Source organism: Nomascus leucogenys, chromosome 8 (assembly GCF_006542625.1).
Source record: "Nomascus leucogenys isolate Asia chromosome 8, Asia_NLE_v1, whole genome shotgun sequence".
Classification (NCBI taxonomy): domain Eukaryota; kingdom Metazoa; phylum Chordata; class Mammalia; order Primates; family Hylobatidae; genus Nomascus; species Nomascus leucogenys.
The window spans coordinates 20,041,190-20,064,396 of record NC_044388.1 but is presented as its reverse complement, the minus strand read 5'-3'; the positions used below and the strand labels follow the sequence as shown (position 1 = coordinate 20,064,396).

General features: G+C 38.4%; 1 protein-coding gene across 1 annotated transcript in view; it reads left to right on the top strand.

Annotated features, from left to right (window-relative positions):
* Window positions 1-23,207, top strand: part of COL6A6 (collagen type VI alpha 6 chain) — a 105,525-nt gene that overhangs the window by 40,531 nt on the left and 41,787 nt on the right. The window contains exons 20-23 of the mRNA XM_030816841.1: window positions 5,568-5,603; window positions 7,532-7,594; window positions 9,285-9,347; window positions 20,440-20,502. Coding sequence (XP_030672701.1) covers window positions 5,568-5,603; window positions 7,532-7,594; window positions 9,285-9,347; window positions 20,440-20,502 — 225 coding nt within the window. The remainder of the gene's footprint in view (window positions 1-5,567; window positions 5,604-7,531; window positions 7,595-9,284; window positions 9,348-20,439; window positions 20,503-23,207) is intronic.

Sequence of the window (23,207 nt, the reverse complement as noted above, 5' to 3'; positions counted from 1 at the left end):
ATAAAGAAATGCATTTGCTATTCATTTCACTTTCTAAAAGGGTGTAGTCAGCTTATATACCCCTGGAAAATATTTTCAACTTAAAGAATATCATCCAGGAAATCCTGGCATGTAAGGATGTACTTTCACTGTTTTATAGCCTCCAGGGGCTAATGCAATATTGCTATGCATTATTTAAACCACGCCACTCCCATGAAATATGACCCCCATCTTGGGTTATAGATTCAGATGTCATTCAGGAGTAAAAGTGGGACTTCCAGTTGAAATGGCAGAGTAAAACTGTTTTCACACGATTCCTCTTATGTGCATCTCACCAAAAACAACAAAAGAAATTAAAAATGGCGAAACAAAGAATAACCACAGCTTCAAGCTGCAAATAGTGACAAATACTGGCCAACTGTTTTTAAATCTCAACCCTAATGAGTAAGGATTTAGAAAGCTGATACATCAAGTGTGACCTCATCCAGGGATCAGATTTCTTCAAAACTAACTGCCATAGTCCTGAAAAAACTGGTAAGCAAAATCCAGGGACATGGTAGATTTTGAGTGAAGCAGGGAATATACACATAGGGCCACAGTTCAACAGAGGAGGCAAAATGAGAAACTGGAAAATATTCCACTTTTATTATGTACAACTAGCAACCAAGGCCATGGAGGCTGCAAACAATGAGGAGAGAGGTAACAGTGTCTATCACAACACAGAGAAACTATGACTTCAGGGGCCTCATGTGAGTGCCATGAATCTCTTAAACATCAATAGTAGAAGGACGATGTAGCTCTAAGGAAAAAGAAATCATTCGTTTGATGAGAAAGTGTTTGAGGCAACATATCTGTATCAAAGCTACCAGCCCTCTTCCAGCCACACATCCCCATAATTTCTTCAATAGACAAGTGGTCCTATTCAAAGATGGTGAATGGTCAGGAACATTAATAATCTTTATTAATTAGATGATTAATCAGGACATAAAGCTGCAAGAGAAAGAAAACCATGGGCAAAGGGCAGATAGAGCCTCATTAGAAGAGGAATTATTCAAGGAAAAATTTGAATTCCGGCAAATAGTTCTCCGGAGTCTCTAAGAAGTGAAGATAACATTATTGTTCTTAAAGTTTGAAACATAGACAAAACAACAGAAAGTGAAGAAAGCAAGTTGGCAGTGCTTGAAGAGAAATGGAAGGGTAAACAGTAGAGATGTAAGACATGTTAACACCTGACATTTCTATTCTTTGTTTTTTCTTCTATTCAAGTGAAATTAGATGTAATATTAATTTTAAAATAGTTTAATATGGTTGCATTTTAATAAAACACTATTTAGAATTTTATCTGTAAGAATGAGTATAGAAGATGTCAGGAATCATGATTAACAACATTTCTAGATGGAGGAGTTGGGTGATTTAAAATTTTTTTCTGTATTCTCTATATTCAAATGTTTTTTAAATCAGCACGCATCATTCTCATAACAGTAAAGTCATTCTCTGAGAAAGTAGAAAAACCTAGTGCTCACTGCAGAACTCTAAAATGAATGTTACAATGAGCATGGAGGACTCGTCAGTGCACTTAGGCTCTGCTGAGTGAGTAAGTGATTGGAGGATGACCAGTGGTAGGAGTGGCATGCGGGGAAATAAACAGCAAATCTGACCTTTACTCATTTGAGCACCTACAGTCCACCAGCAACACTACTAAATACTAGAAATAAACTCAACTACAAGCTTAACTAAGACCATCTTTCCTGTCAAGGAACTTAGAATCATGTTGTAGAGTGTGGTTTCTCAGCTTCAGCATTATTGGCATTTGGGTTAAACAATTCTCTGCTGTAGGGGGCTGTCTTGTGCATTGTAGAAGACACATGTTATGTATCATCATGTTATGATGGTGTTAACGTCATAACATCATCCCTGGCCTCCGCCCACTAGCTGCCAGTAACACCCCCGACCTGTAACAATGTTAAATGTCTCCAGATATTGCTAAGTGTTTTCTGGGGAAAGGGAGGGTGCTAAATACCCCACTTCCTGTTGAGAATCACTTCGTAGAGGGGATGGACCTGTAGAGCTAATAAGCTGTTGCCAGTGCTATGCTAGCAGACTATAATGAATTGGGGGAAAAGGCAGGAAGGAGGGACAAGAAGGAATGTGGTAGCTCTGCGGGGGAGATGAGGAAGAAAGAGGGGGGGCCGTCTCTTTCTGAGCCAAACCTGAGAATTAGAACAGATTCTTGTGCCAAGGATAATGAGAAGCAACTGTAGCCTCAAATTAATGCATATCCTTCATTCCTAGTTAGTCTAGAGGGCTGTTAGTTATGACTTGCCCTTTTCATCCCTCTTGGCACTAGTTTACAGGCATCCTGAAGTGGTGTCCGACAATTGTGCATCATTGTAAATGCTTGCCATTAAGACTCAGTATTAATGTGATGTTTTACCATTCAGAATGTCCTGCTTTTTTCCTGATAATTCTCCATCCTGATGGTTCTATATCCAGGAAATTGGGCCCTGTAAACAACCAGAAAGCCAGGCTTTGGGGGAGTGAGGGACTGAGTACCCTGTTCTTGGCCATCTTCTTCTCAGGTCGCTTTGGGGAGATTTTCTTTCCTGATGTGCCCATTCACAGTCTGTTTACAGATAAGTCATGTTGTCTAGATGTGTTATCAGACATTTGCAAGTCATCAGGTAAACCATTAAGATATTCTGAAATTTCATCTTTCTCATGTAAAACACTTGAAAATTTTAGGCAAAATTGCGAAATCATCTTCCGTATTCCTTGTTTTCTCTCTCTCATAGCAACCCCATGTATCTCTCCCATGACTTTCATTTGGAGCTTAAATCCCAAATAACCGGGCCGGGCGTGGTGGCTCACGCCTGTACTCCCAGCACTTTGGGAGGCTGAGGCAGGCGGATCATGAGGTCAGGAGATTGAGACCATCCTGACTAACACGGTGAAAGCCCTTCTCTACTAAAAACACAAAAAAATTAGCTGGGCGTGGTGGCGGGCACCTGTAGTCCCAGCTACTCGGGAGGCTGAGGCAGAAGAATGGCATGAAGCCGGGAGGCAGAGCTTGCAGTGACCTTAAATTGCGCCACTGCACTCCAGCCAGGGTGACAGAGCGAGACTCCGTCTCAAAAAAAAAAAAAAAAAAAAATCCCAAGTAACCATTAACAAAGGTGCTATGCGATCATTTCTAGAGATGTTTTCATTATTTGTGTGAATGGCAGATTAAAGTCTTTCTCATCTATTAGGCTTATAAACTAGGGTCAGGAGTCAGATTTTGTTCACCACCACCCAGCCCAGTTCCTGGAAGGGAACAGGACTCAATAAATATGTGTTACAATAATTTAATTTCAGCAAGCCCTTTCAAAATCAAACCTTAAAGACACAAGGGAAAAAAAATGTTTGTTGATGATGTTTGAAACATTGCAACAGCAAGCCAGAGATAGATTTTTGAACATGGAGGTCTGTTCCACTTCCCTTGAACATACTGGAAGCTCTTTATTTTGCTTGAATTTAAAGTTCCATTCAGTTCCTCTTACCACAACCAGATGTATCCACCTAAAGCTGGGGTCTGACCATGTACTTTTCCAGCTCCAAAAACCCTAGTGGCTTCTGCTAAATGTTGTAGGGACCTTTCAGCCTAGTAACCCTGCTACTTCCCTTTCTTCTCACACTTTTGACGCAGATGGCCTTACTGCTAGTACCAAATATGCTTCCTGTTTTTCTGTTTCTACTTCATAGCTTAGGCTGTACCTCTGCTGGAAAGACTTGATACATCCTCTGCCTGTAGGACTGCTACCCATCCTCTGAAACACCCATCTCAAAAATCTCTTCTTCCAGGAAGCTTTTCCTGATTTGACCAACTGGGTATGATTGCTTTCTTTAAAACTTGTATTTCTATCTTTCCCCTTTTTTATGGCATTTGCAATACTTTGCCTTGTAAATATTTGTAATATTTATCTCCTCCTCCCAAACCCAAAGAATGAGGGTCCCCTGAGGTCAGGACTGTGTGTGTGTGTGTGTGTGTGTGTGTGTGTGTGTGTGTGTGTGATCTTTATGCTCCCATGTTTTCCATCTAGTGTGTTTTGTGGGTAGTATATTTTTCAAATGAAAATATCTATTGCTGTCTGTCAAATGGAAATATCTACTGGTATTTTTCTGAACAAAAGAGAAGTGAATCAGAACAGACAAATCCATGTGCTGAAGGAATGGAAACAGCTTATTTTCCTCCCTCTGATAGAGAGTTTAGGGTTTCATCTCGTGATGATTCATCAGTTTTGTGAAAATAAAATAAAGACCCCTAATCATTTCCCCAAAATACAGGCTGTTTCTTATATAACAATAGTGTATTGGTCCATTTTCATACTGCTGAGAAAGACATACGTGAGACTGGGTAATTTATAAAGAAAAAGAGGTTTAATGGATTCACAGTTCCATGTGGCTGGGGAGGCCCTACAATCATGGTAAAAGGTGAAAGGCATGTCTTACATGGTGGCAGGCAAGAGAGAATGAGAGCCAAGTGAAAGGGGAAACCCTTATGAAATTACCAGATCTCATGAGACTTTATTCACTACCATGACAACAGTATGAGGGAAACCACCCCCATGATTGACTTATCTCCCGCTGGGTCCCTTCCACAACATGTGGGAATTCTGGGAACTACAATTCAAGACGAGATTTGGGTGGGGACACAGCCAAACTATATCAAATAGATTTTGACTGAAATATGATTAGCAGAATTTAAAGTTTGAAATACTGGCCTCTCGGAGAACATCTCAAATTTCAATCAAGACAATGTCTGATTTTACTGAATTTTGCAAATGCTAGGTTTTACTTTTACTATAACATTACTGAATGATCCTAAGTTAGACAACAAAATGTCATTGTCTCTTGATTTCCAGGTCTATGAAATGTTGATTTAGAATATATCTGGACCCTACACTTACATATGACAGTGGCAGGAAAACCCGCTTGATTATGTAGCATCATTTTGATTGAATATTAATATACTGGATTGAGGAGGTTTTGAATGTTTGAGATAATTCTTTCATTTTTCTCAGGCGAACATATTATTTGGCTTTTTAAAAATAAAATTAGTTTGGCCATCTTTATGTCTGAACTTAATCTGTTATAAAGTACATGGAGTCAATTATCCCGGTTTTTCCTCTGGCCTCCTGCCTTTTGGCTAGTTTACCCGTGATTCCTGGATTCCTTGGTAGTGCTTAAGGAAAAATAAAAGCAATAAAATTCAAATAAGTCTATTTGCAGCTTGGGAACAGCTCTAGTAAAAGTGTAACAGAGAACAAATTATTGACCACAGTCTGTTCTCATAAGTATCTGTAGATTTCAATTGTCTATTATTTCTATTGTCAGTTGTTTCAAGGAGACAAATATTCAATTGCCCTAGGATAGAAATTTAGATTTAGCAGTATTTTGCTTTCATGGTACAGTGGAAAATTGAATGTTGTAAGCACTATGTGGGAATTGTTACGTATGTTGGTGCCTTAAAGTGTCCATTATGAATTTAAATCATATATAAAAAGCATTTTTTCTGAATTAATGATATCCACCTTTTTCTTCTATTTTAGGCAGCTCATGGCAGAAGGGGACATACAGGCCCACAGGTACGATGATTTTTCCCCTTAACTCCAAATGACAAATATTGCATCCAATCAAGGAGCTGGAATAAAGTCTCTGTAAACTCTCTAAACTTCCCTTTCTGATGATATTGGTTATGGAATAGAATGCTGGGAAAATTTTAGGTTAAGATATTAAGAGTTCATATTTTAAAAATAAATAAAAATTTTATTTTTATTCTGGCCATTATATAAAAAATAATGGCCAGAGATGTACTTAGCGCAATTATTGCTAAATTTAACTTTGCTTGGATTTTAAGTACAAACTTGAATAACTTAGTAGATGACCCTTCTTTTACATTTTCATTTAACATATACTCTTACAATTATAAAAAACTCCATATAAGCCAAAAGAATACAATAAAACTCTTGTACAAATTGGATATTCTGAGTATTTTGTTCAAAAAGTTGGTTAAATCAAAAACCATATCCCATTCTCATTGTGCATGTTGGTGATACATTGTATGTGTTTCATGAACCTATAATATTTATGAAAGAGTGGTTGTGACTTATAATTTTATAAAACACACATCCTCAGATTAAAAATACAATGAGGATAAATAATCCATTCTCAGTGGCAACATTGAGACTCCAGAATGTTAAAGATAAAAAGCATCTTAAAAACTACCAGAGAGAAAAGATAGCTTTACTCATGAAAAGAATGACAAATTAGATTGCAGCAACTTCTGTTCAGCAATAATACATGCCAGAAAATAACGGAGTAATATCCTGAAGGTACAATGGAAAAATAATTGTTAACTTAGAATTTTATACCTAGCTAAACTATGAGTAATGTAAAATAGACGCTTTTAGACAAAGAGAGCTTACCATCCAGACGTTATCCCTCCCTCCCACATACTTTTTCTTTGTTTCTGCTTCTGTAACAAAATACCTTAAACTAGTAATTTATAAGCAACAGAATTTTATTTCTTATAGTTCTAGAGGCTGGGAAGTCCAGGATCAAGACATGAGCAGATTCAGTGTCTAGTGAGGGCTTGCTGTTCACTCCAGAAATGGTGCCTTCTTGCTGCATCCACACATGGCAGAAGGGGCTGACAGCTACCTTGAGCCTCTTTATAAAGGCACTAATCTCATTCAAGAGGATGGAGCCCTCATGACCTAATCACCTCCTAAAGGCCCCACCTCTTAATACTGTTGCATGGAGGATTAAGTTTCAACATATGCGTTTTGAAGAAACGCGTGCATTCAGACTACAGCACAATTCCAGGTTAGACTTCAGCAAAAAGGAGAATCTACCCAGTGAAATGGCATGATATAAATGAAATGAAATTGGAGAGAAAAGATGTTAAAAAAATTTTTTCTGATTTCTAGGAAAAGGTATCTGTAAGTGACATTTAATCACATCCAACTATATAACACCTGAAATATAAACTTAGGATCTCCTAATAGTTGCCTAAATTATAAACTTCTTGAATTCTTTATGCTTTTTATAATTCTTGTCTGTGACAGAATTCAAGAACAATATGAAGAGAATACTCAACTTTTGTTCCCTAGATATTTGATTTGAATATAAATATTAATATAATTGTGTAAGATGCTTGAAGATGTTTGAAGAAAATGTGAACTAAATTTTGAGTGTTTTTATGGCCACATAGTTAAGTTAGATGTAATACAAATTTTATAGAAAAGGCGTGGGGCCTGCATGTGTGCATGCATGCATATATAAAAAGATGGAAAGGAAATACACCAGCATACTAGCTATGGTTATCTCTGCTTGATGAGATTATAGATTTTTATTTTCTTTGTATTTGCATTTATTTTTCACCTTTTTTTTTTTTTTTTTTGCAAAGATCCTGCATTGACATTGTGACTGAAAAAATATTTATAAGCTTGCAGGTAAAGGAGACAAAATTTTCAGGAAACAGTGTTAACAGATTGATTCTTTCTCACCACAGGGAACAGTAGGCATCCCAGGACCAGATGGACTTGAAGGCTCCCTGGGACTTAAGGGCCCTCAGGTACATATCAAGACCAATCAGGGTGTGAGAACATATAAAGAAGAATCTGGGAATGGAAAAATCTGAGGACCTGATAGAAACCCTCAAATCTCCCTTGCGGAATTCCAGATGTTTAAAGTTCTCATGGTAATAAAGTAAGGAAGCAACACAGTTTGGACTCATGCAACACTTGGTCTGCTTTAAGTTTTGTCCCAGTCAAGAAGTGAAAAGTGAATGAGCAAGCTAGGCAGTGGTCCTTGTGTACTGGGTTCAGGGTAAGTAGGATATTCCAGGGAGAGCTTGAGCCAAGGAAAAGGTTGAACCTCAGATCTGGGAATTGTGGTCAATTTAGCATAGTAATAGTTCAGTGTTACATATCTTGGTGCTCATGATGTAGAAAAATTGGCTTTACTCTTAGGAAAGAATTGCTCGAAAGACAGCTGGAGACATCAGTGGGGTGATCTGCAGTGCAGCACTCAGCCTGCCCTTGCCAGCTCACTTCTCCAGGGAGCTACCTCCAGCACTTTTTCCTTTGCAAGGAACAAGCCATACTTGGCTCTTTACACTGATCACATGAAGGGTTGCATGATGGGTCACATGAGGGGCCGGAGAGGGCAAAATTTAGCTAAAATATTATGATAAAGGAAAGGAAGTCCTAGCAAATACTGAGATGAAAGAAAGGTCAGACCACAAAAAAGTTAGAACATTTTTTTCCTCTCCAAACTTAGTTTTGAAAGCTTGAGGAATAAGTGTACTATTTGGCATAGGCAGGACAATCAACGGCTCTGCTATTTTTCAAACTTTTAATCCACATAGTTAAAAAAAGTAACTATTACATGTTGGCAGCTTGTTGCATGGAAGTTGGGCAAAATATCCTTAAACATCAGAAGGGAAAGTTTGTTCACATTTTGCCAAGATTCAGAGCAGTGAACAGTCTTCCCCTTGGACCTTTATCTCTTCCTAGCTTGATTACTTTTCTTTGTTGTTGCTTTCCAGCTGAGGAAAGCTCTTTTTTTTTTTTTTTTTTTTTTTTTTTTTTAAATCTTCAAGCAAGAAATTGCTGCCACTGGGGTTGTGGGGGAAGCATTTCAATAGACTGACTAGCTTTATTTCATGCTAAGCAAGTAATACTACAGAATCCCTTCTTCCATTTTATAGAAAGTTATTTTTTTTAATGGTGTAATTTAAAAGCAGAGGCAAAAACCAAACACAGCATGAAAGTTTCTCTGCATAACATATGAAAGCCACTGCTAATAGGCAGTATAATATTCCAAAAGTAGAAATAGTCAGATTTCATCTTACCACATACCATATCTTGTTTATGACCAGTCTTCAGTGTGGTTATTGAATAGAAAACTTAAAATGTTCTGGTTTCAGATTTATATTTGTAAGGAATATTTTTCTTTCTAACAAAAGAAATGTAGGGAAATGTAGAAAGCAATATGGAAAAGCTCAACCATTCAGTATTTTTTCCAAGCCCCAGTCAGTTTGACTGCAAATCCTCAACTGCCTAAATTTCAGATTGGACATTTATATTCCTGCACAAATGAGAATGAGCTCCACAGCCCAGGACGGAAGCAAAGGCGTGATTGGAGCTCTCTTTCCCATTTCTGTTCATGTTACTGACTTAGTATTTCTACTTGTAATATTCAATTTAATATTCAGTGTTCTCTTTTAGGCAAAAAATAATGCTTTAATTCTATGTACTTAGGGCCCAAGAGGAGAGGCTGGTGTGAAAGGAGAAAAAGGAGGTGTGGGAAGTAAAGGTCCCCAGGTATGTAATGAGAAAAATGATTGCATCTGACTTTGATCTTGGCTTGATATGTTTTTGTGGTTTCTTCCATGCAGGTGGAGTTATTTACTGCTTGTGAACCAGGAATGTGTATTAGGTTTCACTTCAGCTCAGTGTGGTGGCTACATTACATCATGGTCCCCATCTTGCAGAGCAGACTATGACTATCAGACACAGAGGTGGAAAATCTAGCCCTCTTTGCCTCAGCTGCTCAGCTCTGTAAATCAGGTCACATCACTCCCCTGATCTCAATCCTCTTGGGGTTTCCCATCCCCACCTCACCCCCAGAATACAGCCTACTGTAGTAGTCCTGAAACTGGCTAAATATGATAATCTCCTGGGGGAATTATAAAACATTCCACCACCTAGAACATTCCCCAGAACACTTAAATCAGAATCTCTGGCAATGAGGCCAGGGTAGCAGTAATTTAACTTCTCCCTAGGAGATCTTAATACAGACCTAGGGTTGGGAATGACTGCTCTGCATTAGCACTCCTCCAGCTTCACAGTGCAGAAGAACCCCCTAGAGGGAATTGTTAACTAGAGAACTTGTTAAAGTACAGATTATGAGTCAGCAGGTCTAGGGCAAGGCCTGAGATTCTGCACTTTTAGGGCGCTCCCAGATGATGCTGATGCTGCTGATCCAGACCACATTTTTAATGGAACGGCCCTATGTGATCTGGCCCTCACCTACCTGCTCTCATAGTACATATTATTTGTTTAGCTGTTTGCCTGTCTTTCCTTCTAGATTGCAAGCTCCATAAAAGACAGCACTTTGTCTTATTACACTCTATTCCTAGCGTCCAGAATATCAGTACCTGGAACATAGTAGAGCTCAACACATATTTGAATAATGAATCAAACAGTAAATGAGTGAATGAGACACAGCTGGAAATTGTGTTCTCCACTAACACTAGGGTAAAAGGAGTCCATTACTTGTGTACATTAGTTGAACCAGGCAGTCCAATATGTAAGTGGTTGTGTTTATCACCAGAAAGTTTAAGAAAATTTAAGAGGCTATTTGCATAAACTTGTATCTCATGACACTGTTTTTTAATTATAACTTTTATTTTAGGTCTAGGGGTACAGGTGCAGGTTTGTTATGTAGGCAAACTGCATGTCATGGGCGTTTGGCATACATATTATTTTGCCACCCAGATAATAAGCATAGTACCAAATAAGTATTTTTTTCTGATCCTTTCCCATCCTTTACTTTCAAGTAGGCCCGGGTGCCTGTTGTTCCCCTCTTTGTGTTCACGTGTTCTTGTTGTTTAGCGCCCACTTATAAGTGAGAACATGTGGTATTTGTTTTTCTGTTCCTGTGGTAGTTTGCTTAGGATAATGGCCTCCAGCTTCATCTATGTTGCTGCAAAGGACATGATCTTGTTCTTTTTTATGGCTGTATAGTATTCCATGGTATATATTTACTACATTTTCTTTGTCCATTCTAATGTTGTTGGGCATTTAGGTTGATTCCATGTCTTTGCTATTGTGAATAGTGCTGCAATGAATGTACACATGCATGTGTCTTTATGGTAGAATGATTTATATTCTTTTGGGTAAATACTCAATAATGGGATTGCTGGGTTGAATGTTGATTCTAAGTTCTTTGAGGTATCACCACACTGCTTTCCACAATGGCTGAACTAATGTACAGTCCCACCAGGAGTGTGTAAGTGTTCTCTTTTCTCTACAACCTCACTAGCATCTGTTATTTTTTGACTTTTTAATAATAGCCATTCTCACTGTATCTCATTGTGGTTTTGATTTTAATTAATCAGTGATTTTGAGCATTTTTAAATAATACAAAACTGTGTTTAATACTACAAAAAATGTAAGTGTTTGTTGTGCTTCTCTCCCTGGGTTTCATGGGAGGACTGCAGGGCTCCTCGGACCTGTAGTGCAACACAGGGTTGACAGCCTGGGGGTAGGGGATGCCGCTGGATTAAAAAATGAGAATGAGGCCCCTCTGGTGAGGTCTATGTACATGAGGGTGAGAGGTGGGTTACAGGCATGGGGGCATCAGAAAGGGGAGGGTTGTATGGAGTGGGATTGAGCATATTTTCTTATGCCTGCTGGCCATGTGTATATCTTCTTTTGAAAATTGTTCATATCCTTTGCACACTTTTCAATGTGGTTGTTTGTTTTTGGCTTGTAAATTTGCTTAAGTTCCTTAAGATTCTAGATATCAGACATTTGTTGGATATATAGTTTGCAAATATTTTCTCCCATTCTATATGTTGTCCGTTTACTCTGTTGATAATTTCTTTTGCTGTGCAGAAGCTCTTTAGCTTAATTGGGTCTGTCAATTTTTGTTTGTGTTGCAATCGCCTTTGTCATCTTTCTCATGAAATCCTTGCCAAGTCCTATGTCCAGAATGGTGTTTCCTAGGTTATCCTCCAGGGTTTTTATGCTTCTAGATTTTACATTTAAGTCTTTAATCCATCTTGAGTTGAATTTTGTATATGGTGTAAGGAAGGGGCCCAGTTTCAATCTTCTGCATATGGCTAGCCAGTTCTCCCAGTACCATTTATTGAATAGGGAGTCTTTTCCTCATTGCTTGTTTTTGTTGGGTTTGTCAAAGCTCAGATGGTTGTAGGTGTGTGGCTCTATTTCTGGGCTCTCTATTCTGTTCCATTGGTCTAGAGTCTGTTTTTATGCCAGTACCATGCTGTTTTGGTTACTATAGGCTTGTAATATAGTTTGAAGTTACATAAGGTGATGCCTCCAGCTTTGTTCTTTTTGCTTAGGATTGTCTTAGCTATTCACATTCTTCTTTGATTCTGTATAATTTTAAAATAGTTTTTTCTATTCCTGTGAAGAATGTCATTGGTAGTTTGATGGAAATAGCATTCAATCTGTAAACTGCTTTGGGCAGCATGGCCATTTTAACAGCATTGATTCTTCCTGTCCATGAGCATGGAATGTTTTCCTATTTGTGTCATCTCTGCTTTCTTTGAGCAGTGTTTTGTAATTCTCATTTTAGAGATCGTTCACCTTCCTGGTTAGCTGTATTCCTAGGTATTTTTATTTTTACATTTTTGTGGCAATTGTGAATGGGATTGCATTCCTGATTTGGCTCTCTGCTTGTATGTTGTTGGTGTATAGGAATGCTACTGATTTTTGTATTTCAATTTTGTATCCTAGAACTTTGCTAAAGTTGTTTATCAGATCAAGGAGCTTTTAGGCAGAGACTACTGGATTTTTTAGATATAAAATCTTGTCATTTGCAAACAGGGATAGTTTGACTTCCTTTCTTCATATTTGGATGCCTTATATTTCCTTCTCTTGCCTGGTTGCTCTAGCCAGGACTTCCAGTACTATGTTGAATGGGATTGGTGATAGAGGGCATCCCTGTATTCTGGTTTTCAAGGGGAAGGCTTCCAGCTTTTGCCTATTCAGTATGATGTTAGCTGTGGGTCATAGATAGCTGCTACTATTTTGATGTACATTCCCTCCATCCCTGGTTTGTTGAGGGTTTTTAACATGAAGGGATATTGAATTTTATCAAAAGCCTTTTTTCTCCATTTATTGAGATAATCGTGTAGTTTTTGTTTTTAGTTCTATTTACATGATGAATCACATTTATTGATTTGTATATGTTGAACCAACCTTGCATCCCAGAGATAAGGCCTACCTGATTGTGGTGAATTAACTTTTTGATGTGCTACTGGATTCGCTTTGCTAGTATTTTGTCGATGATTTTTACATTTATGTTCAACAAGAATATCAGCCTGAAGTTTTCTTTTTTCGTTGTGTCTCTGCCAGGTTTTGGTATCAGGATGATGCTGGCCTCATAGAATGAGTTAGGGAGAAGTCCCTCCACCTCAACTTTTAGGAATAGTTTCAGTAGGAATGATATCAGCTCTTCTTTATACGTCTGGTAGAATTTGGCTTTGAATCTTTCTGGTCCTGGCTGTTTTTTGGTTGGTAGGCTTTTTATTATTGAGTCAACGTTGGAGCTTGTTATTGGTCTGTTCAGGGATTCAATTTCTTTGTGGTTCATTCTTAGGAGGTTATTTGTGTCCAGGAATTTATCTGTTTCTTCTGGATCTTCTAGTTTGTGTGCATAGAGGTGTTCATAGTACTCTCTGAGAGCTCTTTTTGTATTTCTGTGGGGTCAGTTGTAATGCCCCCTTTTTCATTTCTCATTGTGTTTATTTGGATCTTCTCTCCTTTTTTTGTATTAGTCTAGCTAACTAGTCTATCTTATTTTGGCAAAGAACAAATTCCTTGATTTGTTGATCTTCTGTATGATTTTCTGTATCTCAATTTCCTTCAGTTCAGCTCTGATTTTGGTTATTTCTTGTCTTCTGCTAGCTTTGGGGTTGGTTTTCTCTTGCATTTATTGCTATAAACTTCCCTCTTAACACTCCCTTATCTGCATCCCAGAGATTCTGGTATGTTGTATCTTTGTTCTTATTAGTTTCAAATAATTTCTTGATGTCTGCCTTAATTTCATTATTTACCCAAAAGTCATTCAGGAGCAGGTTAACTTCCATGTAATTATATGGTTTGGGGTGATTTTCTTAGCACTGATTTTTATTTTTATTTCAGTGTGGTCCAAGAGTGTGGTTGATATGATTTTGTTTTTTTTTAATTTGCTGAGGATTGTTTTATGTCTGATTCTGTGGTCAATTTTATGGTATATGCCATGTGGCGATGGGAAGAATGAATATTCTGTTGTCTTGGAGTGGAGAGTTCTGTATATGTCTGTTAAATCAAGTGTTCGAGTTCAGGTTCTGAATATCTTTGTTAATTTCCTGCCTGCATGATCTGCCTAATACTGTCATGACACTGTTTTAAAGCATGTTAATTACTGCTTGTGAAGATATTTATCTTTAATTTTGTTGAAGGTGCTTCTTCAAAAAGCATAAAAACTTTAAAATGTCATGATAGAAATAACTTGATGAAAATAACTATTTTGCATTCATATCCTTGAATCAATAAAAGCTTCTGGTACCATAAATTGAAATTTTTTAAAGATGGAAATGCCAAGAAAAACATATATCATGTGATTATCTCATCTGTTTATGTAAAATGTGGAGATGTGAGTGGGTGGAAATCCAAAAGTCTTGGTATTTTCCTTGGTCTAGAATCCGAAATTGCATCCACTGGCTGTGCAGAGCACATCTGTGAATGAGTACCCTTTAATCTTGCTTTGGCAAGATTGGTCATGGCCATAAATCATTCAGCCTCTTGGCATCATCAGAGTTAGTCAGAAGGGGTACCACTTCTCTCTAGTCTATGTCTACCATTTTTCTGGCTGGAAAACATGGTTTTTCTTTCTGTGCTTGGTTTTCTTGAAATACCGTTGTCAATATTAGTGAAAATGCTATTTCAAAGATGTGTACAATTTTTAATGTTTAGGACATGGATGAATGGGGTCACAAAGTTGTTGTGTCCAAAAGAAAGCCACAGAGATGAACACAATCAGATGTACAAGAGAGTATTACTCTTCACTGGTTCTGTAAATTCCCTGCCACAGGTTTCATATTGTTTTACAGCACACAAGGACCAGCCACTGGAGTAGAATAACATGAGTGCTTTGTAATTTCAGGATTTGAAGTTTTCTTAGGATATACATTTAGGAAAAGATGTGATTTCTGTTGACAATGTTCTGAAAGCTTATTAACTGGCATTCTGTATAAATCAAATGTGTGCTAATCCAGCCAAGTATATGACTATGATACAAAAGAATACAATCCGTGGCACAATGAAAAGGAAGAAAGAGCTTTGAAAGGAATGGCATATTCTTCTGTACCTTCCTTCATTCCTCCTTTGGTTTAACTTAAGGCCCTATTCTAATTTAATCAATGCCCAAAAAAAAAAAAAAAAAAGAATGGAAAATCACACACAAAAATAGAAATTTCAATTGAAGCTGTATTTTTTAAATACTTATGCTTTCTTAGTGAATGAATCACTAGTGGCTTGTACAATATCAAGAAAGTTTGGAGATGTTCAATGCAGTTTGGAGTCCAGAGTAGGATTTGTTTTTGTCTTTACAAAGCATAGCACAGTGGTAAATGGCATACATTCTGGAGCCAGACTGCCTAGGGTTGATTCCTAACTTTGTACCTTACTAGCTCTGTGACCTTGGGGAATTTATGTAACCACTTTGTGCTTCAGTTTTTTACTGTAATAATAAGGATGGTAATAGCTACCTCACTGGATGGTTGTGAAAATTAAAGGATTTAATATATGTGGGTGCTTAGAACATTGCCCGCAGTCATAAGCTCCATGTGTTTGTTATTACTACTATATTGTATCAATATTACCTAATTTAATGGGGGTATTTTATGCTCAAAGAATGCAGGTCACCATTCCAAGAAAGGCCATGATAGTAATATAACAATATGTAACCTGTAGTAATCAACAAGTTTCATCATTCTGTATAAGCTAAGTTTGGTGATCCTTTAGCCATTCCTTTTATTCATTTAACAAACATTTACCATGTGCTGCTTGTGTGTTGGGCCCTATTCTAGGATACAAGGATGAATCAGGTATAGACTCTAGCCTCACGTATACCCAATCTCATAAAGGAGACTCATACAAACAAACAATTGACATGTGATGTGCTAACGTTAAAAGAGAATTATACTCAAAGTAGAGTGATGTGGTAAAGGATGGAGTTAAACAAGATGAGTGTGTTTGGTTTTGCTGAATGAGCAGGTGTTTTCCGGGTAACCAAGGAAAGGCAGGCGTTCAGAAACAGGACGGAACCAAGTTACACAGAGATATCAAGGTGAGTTTTGGGAACCACAAATGGCTCACTATGGTTGGAGTGTAGAATGCATGGAGAAGTATTAGAAGTTAAGGTTAAGGACTAGTACTGTCAAGATTGACATCTCAGATGTTTTGGGGTTTGTTCTTGCATTAGCTCACAATTAGATGGCCTCTTGATTTTTGTTTTCTCAGACTTAGCTGATACCTAACTTTTCAAGAAGCTGAGCATTTGATCTTCTTGTTTCTTTCCACCTTGATATTTGTTCACTGTGAGTTTTCATACATTACCCCCACAGAAATAATAAGAAGTGACAAGGATTCCTTTTAAGTATGGGAAGATCCTGTACCTCTTCTACCTGCCCTGCCTTATATAATCCAAAGTCAAGGTGTCCTTGGCAATGCCCCAACCATTAAACCTAAACTCCCAAGTGCAATCTTTTCTGATAAGGTGCTAAGCACAATTTTCAAAAAATCATTAACCTCTAAACACTTCTTTCCTATCCTTGCTTAACAGTAAAGCAGTTATGGTTGCCAAGGGCTCTGTAACTAACTCTCAACGTGAGAAAAAAAGTGGGATAATCAAGTCCTACTTTTGGAGGTTTGATGTGGCCCCAGCCTCATGCGTCAAGTTTGGAAAGCCACAGTTTTTGGAACTCCAGTCTGGGCTAATGCATGGATGGTAAGAGTTTGGGAATCCTGTCCCACACAAGGGCCTCAGAGCAGCAGGCATAGTGGCTGGGACTTTAGTCTTTAGAGTCAGATACAATTAGGTTCAATTCCCATCTAATCCGCTTATTAACTGAGCAATTTGGATGTAAATGCCTTGAGAAATTGTTTTTGATCAGTAAATGGGGTTAATGACAGACATCTCACTGTGTTTTAAGAATTGAAGACTATATCTATTTACCACTCAGCACAGTGCCTTGCACAAAATATGAATGCTCAGTAAAAGGCAGCCATTACAACAAAGCCAATGAAGATTTGATCTCTAGCTAATGCCCTTCCCCTTTAAATGCCCTAAGCTTCTCTTAACCCTCCATAGCTATTCTTGATCTCAAGTAAGCTCTTTCACTCTTTGATATCTTTCTGGGGGTGATAAACTTTTTGTCTTTCTTTTAGAAACCACCAGTGTGATTCTTTATCTAACCAGCAGTATTTAAGTAGGTGATTTATCTGGGTAACCATTCACTGAGGCTTGAGCCCTTTTCACCTAAGTCACAAACCTCACTTTGGTGCTTTGCAAGATCCTGCATAGGAAATAATCAGGTTTTCTGATTCTCTAATGGCAAGGTCCTGTATGTATCCAACCATCTACTCATCCAAGACATTTTTTATTTTGAAAGTTCTTAAAACAGGATAATCTCTCATTGTGCTTGTGTGTGTTTGAGGTAACTACACATGAAATAATCTCCCAAAATCATCCTCTGTCTCAGAATTTATGTCCGAATGAAGAATGGAGAGTAGGCTTCTAGACAGATCTTCCAATTTATAAATTTCTTTTCAGGACAATTAGAATCTCTCTACTTCTCTGTGCAGTGCATGAAGATTTCATATGGAAAACCAACAAATTAAACACATTAGTTCATCCCCCTTGAGAATCTTTCCTGGGTAGATAAATGGATGGGTTGGTGGCTTTCTAGGTACCCTATGTTGCACCAGAGATATGAATTAATAGGATGTACCCATTAAAGAAGTAGTATACAGTCTAGTCTCTAAGGAATGAGAGAGAGAAATACACTAACAATTACGTACAGAGTAGAGGAATCTGGGGGACAAGCTTCAGACCCAACACAGCTAGGAAGTTTGGGTATTTTTCCTAAAACAGTGATGCTAAAGGTAGGATTTTTCAGAGGAGGGAGGTTGCACCTCTCCCAAGAGGGAAAAAAATGGACCAGCTAAGGGAAAAATTTGCATGAGTGTGGAGACGTAAGACAAACATTTGATGTATCACTTGCTTTGATGTGCCTGAACATAAAGCGATGGAAGTAGTCACAGAAAATGAGGCTCCAGAGGCATGCAATTCCAACATTTTGAGGGATTTTGCATATTAAGAAGACCTTAAACTTTATTCTGAAAAATATTCAGAATTTCAGACAAAGCGGTAACATCAGTCTGACATTTTAAATCTCTCTCTAAAAAGGGTGGAGAATGGATTAGAGGAAGACCTGGCTACAGTTACAGCCAAGAATTTAGGCAGGATGCAAGATGGGCCTGAAGGCAAGTAATGGGAATGGAAGAGAGAGGGGTACAGAAAGCAGATAGATTCTACTGTGGGCCTTGTAGCTGAGGGGTTTTGAGAAGTGAGGTAGTGGAAGGGTCTAGGATAATTCTCAGGTTTCTGGCATGGGTCTCAATGGTAGTAAAAGGTGATACTATTCCTTGATGAAAAGAAAATGAGACTGGAAGCATGATTTAGGATAAATATGATTGTTTTAAGAATCCATTTCTATTCAATAGGATGTCCAATGGGAATTTTATTTTTTTAGAGAGTCTCACTCTATCACCCAGGCTGGAGTGCAGCGACACAATTATAGCTAACTGCAGCCTTGAACTTCTGGGCTCAAGTGATCCTCCTGCCTCAGCCTCCTGTAGTTGGCACTACAGGTGTGTGCTGCCATGCCTGGTTAATTCTTGGGTTTTGTTTTGTTTTTTGGCATAGAGTCTTGCTATGTTACTCAGCCTTTTAATATATGGCTCTGGTGTTCAGTTGAGTGGTTGGGACTGGAGAACATGTATTTAGGAGTCATTGTGTAGAAGTGGTATGTAAGTTCACAGGGGTGCCATTCAGGAAAAGGGGGTAAAGTGAGAAAAATAAGGTCAGAGGATGGAGCCCTGGGGCACACAGAATTTAAGAGGCAAATAGAATAAGGGGAGCCTTCAAAGGTTAATGAGAAGAGCCTAGAGAGGGACCAGGAAGACCATGGTAACTTGGTGTGACAGAAGTTAAGGGAAAAGTTTCAAAGAACACATGATCAAACTCAAAAAAGGTGAGGGCAAAAAAATGTCAACCGGACTGAACATGAAAGTCAAAGGAGTTAGCTCCATGTAGTGGTGGAAGTGAAAGTCAGAAGGGATTGGGTTGAGAGCTATCTATGGAGGGTGACGATATTGAGAATTTTCTTTAAAGATGAAGGAAGGGGGAGAGATAGGGTATTATGGAAAGATTCTTATCTTTGTTAGTAGCCAATTTATTGCTCCACAATCCTTCCTATTAGGAAATTTTTTATGTCCGATGTATTGCTTTTTAAAATTTTTAAAAGATGAAAATGTTAATGTTACAATATTTTTGTTCTGAATGAAATAAATTTGCAAGTATCATGCTCATTAGGCAGAGGTTGGTTTATTTACTTTTAAATTACAACAACCATGATGAAAAAATTGTGCAAATGATTTCAGCTCACTGGGGTTGGGATTATTTACTAATACCTGTAAACAGTTTTAACAAAAAAGATTTATCTTACCATATGTTTAGACATCCCAAAGGAAAAATCTGATTCCAAGTGTTAATAACAGAGGAAGGCAGTTGTATCATCTCTGAACTGGTATTTTAAAATGTTCAGTCTAAAGTTGTTCTAATGAAACATGCTTTCTAGAATGTTGGAAGGACTTACTTCCATTATATCTAATAGCTTTTACATATAGATAGGTGTTATATTTATCATCTGTTTAAGTTTTGCTGTGTTCTTCAATAAGATCTTAAGGCTTTCTTTCTTTAGGTTTTGTGTCTTTCTTGTTAAATGTATTCTAAGCATTTTACAGTTTTTTTCTTCCTTTGGTAAGTGGGAATTTATTTACATTTGCTTTTCTAACTTATCACTAGGAAAGAGAAAATTATTTCAGAATATTTACCTTATGCTACCTAAACATATCTTATGAACACTGTTTTAGTAAAGTTTCTTGAGCTTTCTAATATACATATCATATGATTTTCCAATAAAGATCATTTTGTCTTCCAAAAAATGCTTTCTACCAAAGCCAATCCTTTCTACCAAAGGACAAGAAGGATTACAGTTCAAGGCAAATGTCATTTGGAATGGCTTCTTTAAGTGTTAGGCATTTTAACAACATCTGTTCTTAGAGCAAAACAACCTGAAATCACTTTGGAAGAGAAAACTCACAAGGAAGCACAATTCTTTAGACAACATCTGGCATGAATAACTGTATTAATTTTCTTTTATTTACTAGTCTTTATTTGATGGTGGCAATACTTTTTTCCAGAGCAAGAATCGATACAGCCGTAACTCTTCTCTCATCTGTGGTTCATTTTCCTCTTATAAGACAAAGAAAGGGTTTGAAGGAAAGTTGCTTTATGTTTTGCTATATTTGCAAACCCTTTGTTTTGTTTCAGGGGCCTCCAGGACCCGGAGGAGAGGCAGGGAATCAAGGCCGTTTGGGAAGCCAAGGAAATAAAGTAGGTCACATTCTTTATACTCACCAAAGTTGAGGTTTTCTGCTCAAGAGAACTGTGTCTGATTGTATTAGCCAGGGCCCTTTCAACACAAATGAGAACACATTTTCTGGTCCTTAAACCCTGGCTTGATTCTTAGAGAGCCAGCAACCTCTAAGGACGTGGGTGTGGACCTGGATGAGATCAGGGATTCCAGCTCAGTGTAATTTCAGAGGGGAGGGATACACCCTATTGGAGCTGAGGGATCTCAGGGAACAAGGGATATTCTGGGGCAGGCCTTCCTTTCTCTCTTCTAATCTCTCTTAATTTCCTACCCCCGCCCATCTTTTTTTTTTTTTTTTTTTTTTTTTTTTTTTTTTTTTTTTTTTTTTTTTCCCTTTCTTTCCTCCATTCACACAAACTTTTGGTAAGCACCTTTTAATACCAAGGCACTGTACTGAGCATTCAGCTGGGCTGAAGAATCAGCTCTAGGAGAGACATCTTTGTTTTGGTCATTGATTGCACCCTCCATGCTTAGAACAGTGCCTGGCATGTAATATGTGCTTAGTAAATATTGAATAAATGAATTTGTGGGTGGCGTAATATATATGACATGAAACCAACCCCAAAGAATATTTTCATAACAATCTATGACATAAAATAGAGATAAGGGGCTAAAATGGAGGTTTAAATAGCATTATTACAAGTATTTCTGGGATGGGAAAAGAGGCATCATAGAAAATACAGACTTCGAGCCGGGCGTGGTGGCTCACGCCTGTAATCCCAGCACTTTGGGAGGCCGAGGCGGGCGGATCACGAGGTCAGGAGATGGAGACCATCCTGGCTAACATGGTGAAACCCCGTCTCTACTAAAAATACAAAAAATTAGCCGGGCGTGGTGGCGGGCACCTGTAGTCCCAGCTACTCAGGAGGCTGAGGCAGGAGAATGGCGTGAACCCGGAAGGCGGAGTTTGCAGTGAGCCGAGATCGCACCACTGCACTCCAGCCTGGGCAACAGAGCGAGACTCCGTCTCAAAAAAAAAAAAAAATACGGACTTTGAGTAGGACTTAGAAGATAAAAATTTCGGCAAGCAGAGAAAGGAATGGGGGGACTGTAATGAGAAAAAATGGTGTGAAGGAAGGCACAAGGTTGGAAAATCCTGAGAGAAGAGGAGGTATCTAGGCATGAAAAATGATCCTGTCTGGCAGGCCAAAAACAACAAGAAAGTCTGTGGTGAATTTATTCAGTGGCCAGCACAGTATTATCTAAAACTTTTGAATGGAGTGGATGAACACAGCCAGACTTTGGGAAGATTTTAAATAGGCAACTCAGTGTAGAAATATTATGAAGCCTAGGCCGTACGTGGTGGCTCACCCCTGTAGTCCCAGCACTTTGGGAAGCCGAGCCAGGCGGATCACTTGAGGTCGGGAGTTCCAGACCAGCCTGGCCAACATGGTGAAACCCCGTCTCTATTAAAAATACAAAAATTAGCCAGGTGTGGTGGCACACATGCCTGTAATCCCAGCTACTCAGGAGGCTAAGGCAGAGAGAATTGCTTGAACCCAGGAGGTGGAGGTTGTAATGAGCCAAGATCCTGCCACTGCACTCCAGCCTGGGTGACAGAGTGAGACTCCATCTCAAATAAATATTATGAAGTCTGAGAGATTGAAAGCTAGGAGAACAGTTGGTATACTCTTATAGTCTCCAAGGCAAATAGTGATTAGGTGACTTAACAGGGTGAGGACTTAACTTGTGATGATTCCACAGAACTCTTCCAATAGGGGACTGAGGCAGAGAGGAGTGGGCTAGATGACTCAGGGGCTTTGTGTATGAGGGGTGACCCTATCACGGACATAGGAAAGTCATTAGGAAGAGTGGGTTTAAGAGGAAGGAAAATCACTTGGGGGATAGAGGAAAGGGTTTAGGTCTGGTTGGAGATGTAAATTTCAGAGTCATTTGGATTAAAAATAACTCTTGGTGATGCCTCTTTGTAAGAAGTCCAAGAGGAAACAAGACAATGAATTATTAGGAAGGAAGGAAAATCAACAAAAAAGCACACTGGATTTTGAGTAGAATTCAAGAAGGGAGTTGAAGAGTACCAACTGGTATAAAGAAAAGTTAAGGAGGGGAGGAGTGGAGAAGCCATGATACCTGGTGGCTAAGACATTCTAAAGAACAGTTTCAAAAGTGTAGCAATTGAGAGGACAGAAAGGGAGACAGACTGCAAAGGACCGAGAAATGTGTGAGGAGAAAATGGATAAAAAGCTGTAAACTACTCTTTGGAAAACCTAGGCCTTTAAGGGAAAGAGGAAGACATTAACTACTCATACTGGCAAGGTCTAGGAAAGGTTGACGTGGGATGTTGGTTTGTGTTTAACGACAGGAGAGACCAGCATGTTTATAACCAGAGGAGAAAGCCAGGGAGAAAAGAGAAAATTGAAAATGTAAGAAACAGTAGACAGAGTAGATGATTAACGGAGAAATTTGGCAAAGAGGATGAGCTTGAGGGCATAAAAAAAGGAGTTAACTTTGTATTGAAGAATTGTTCAAGGCTGATATGATGGAGTCCAGCAGTTGAATGTTGCAAAGACAGTTAATTGGAGGACGTAACAAGATAAGTGGATGATAAGAACAATCAACTGCAAAAGGAAGGGACTTCTGTGGCATGTAGTATAGCAATATATGGCATGTCATCGGGAAATCAAAGTTTGGAACAAAGACAATGCTG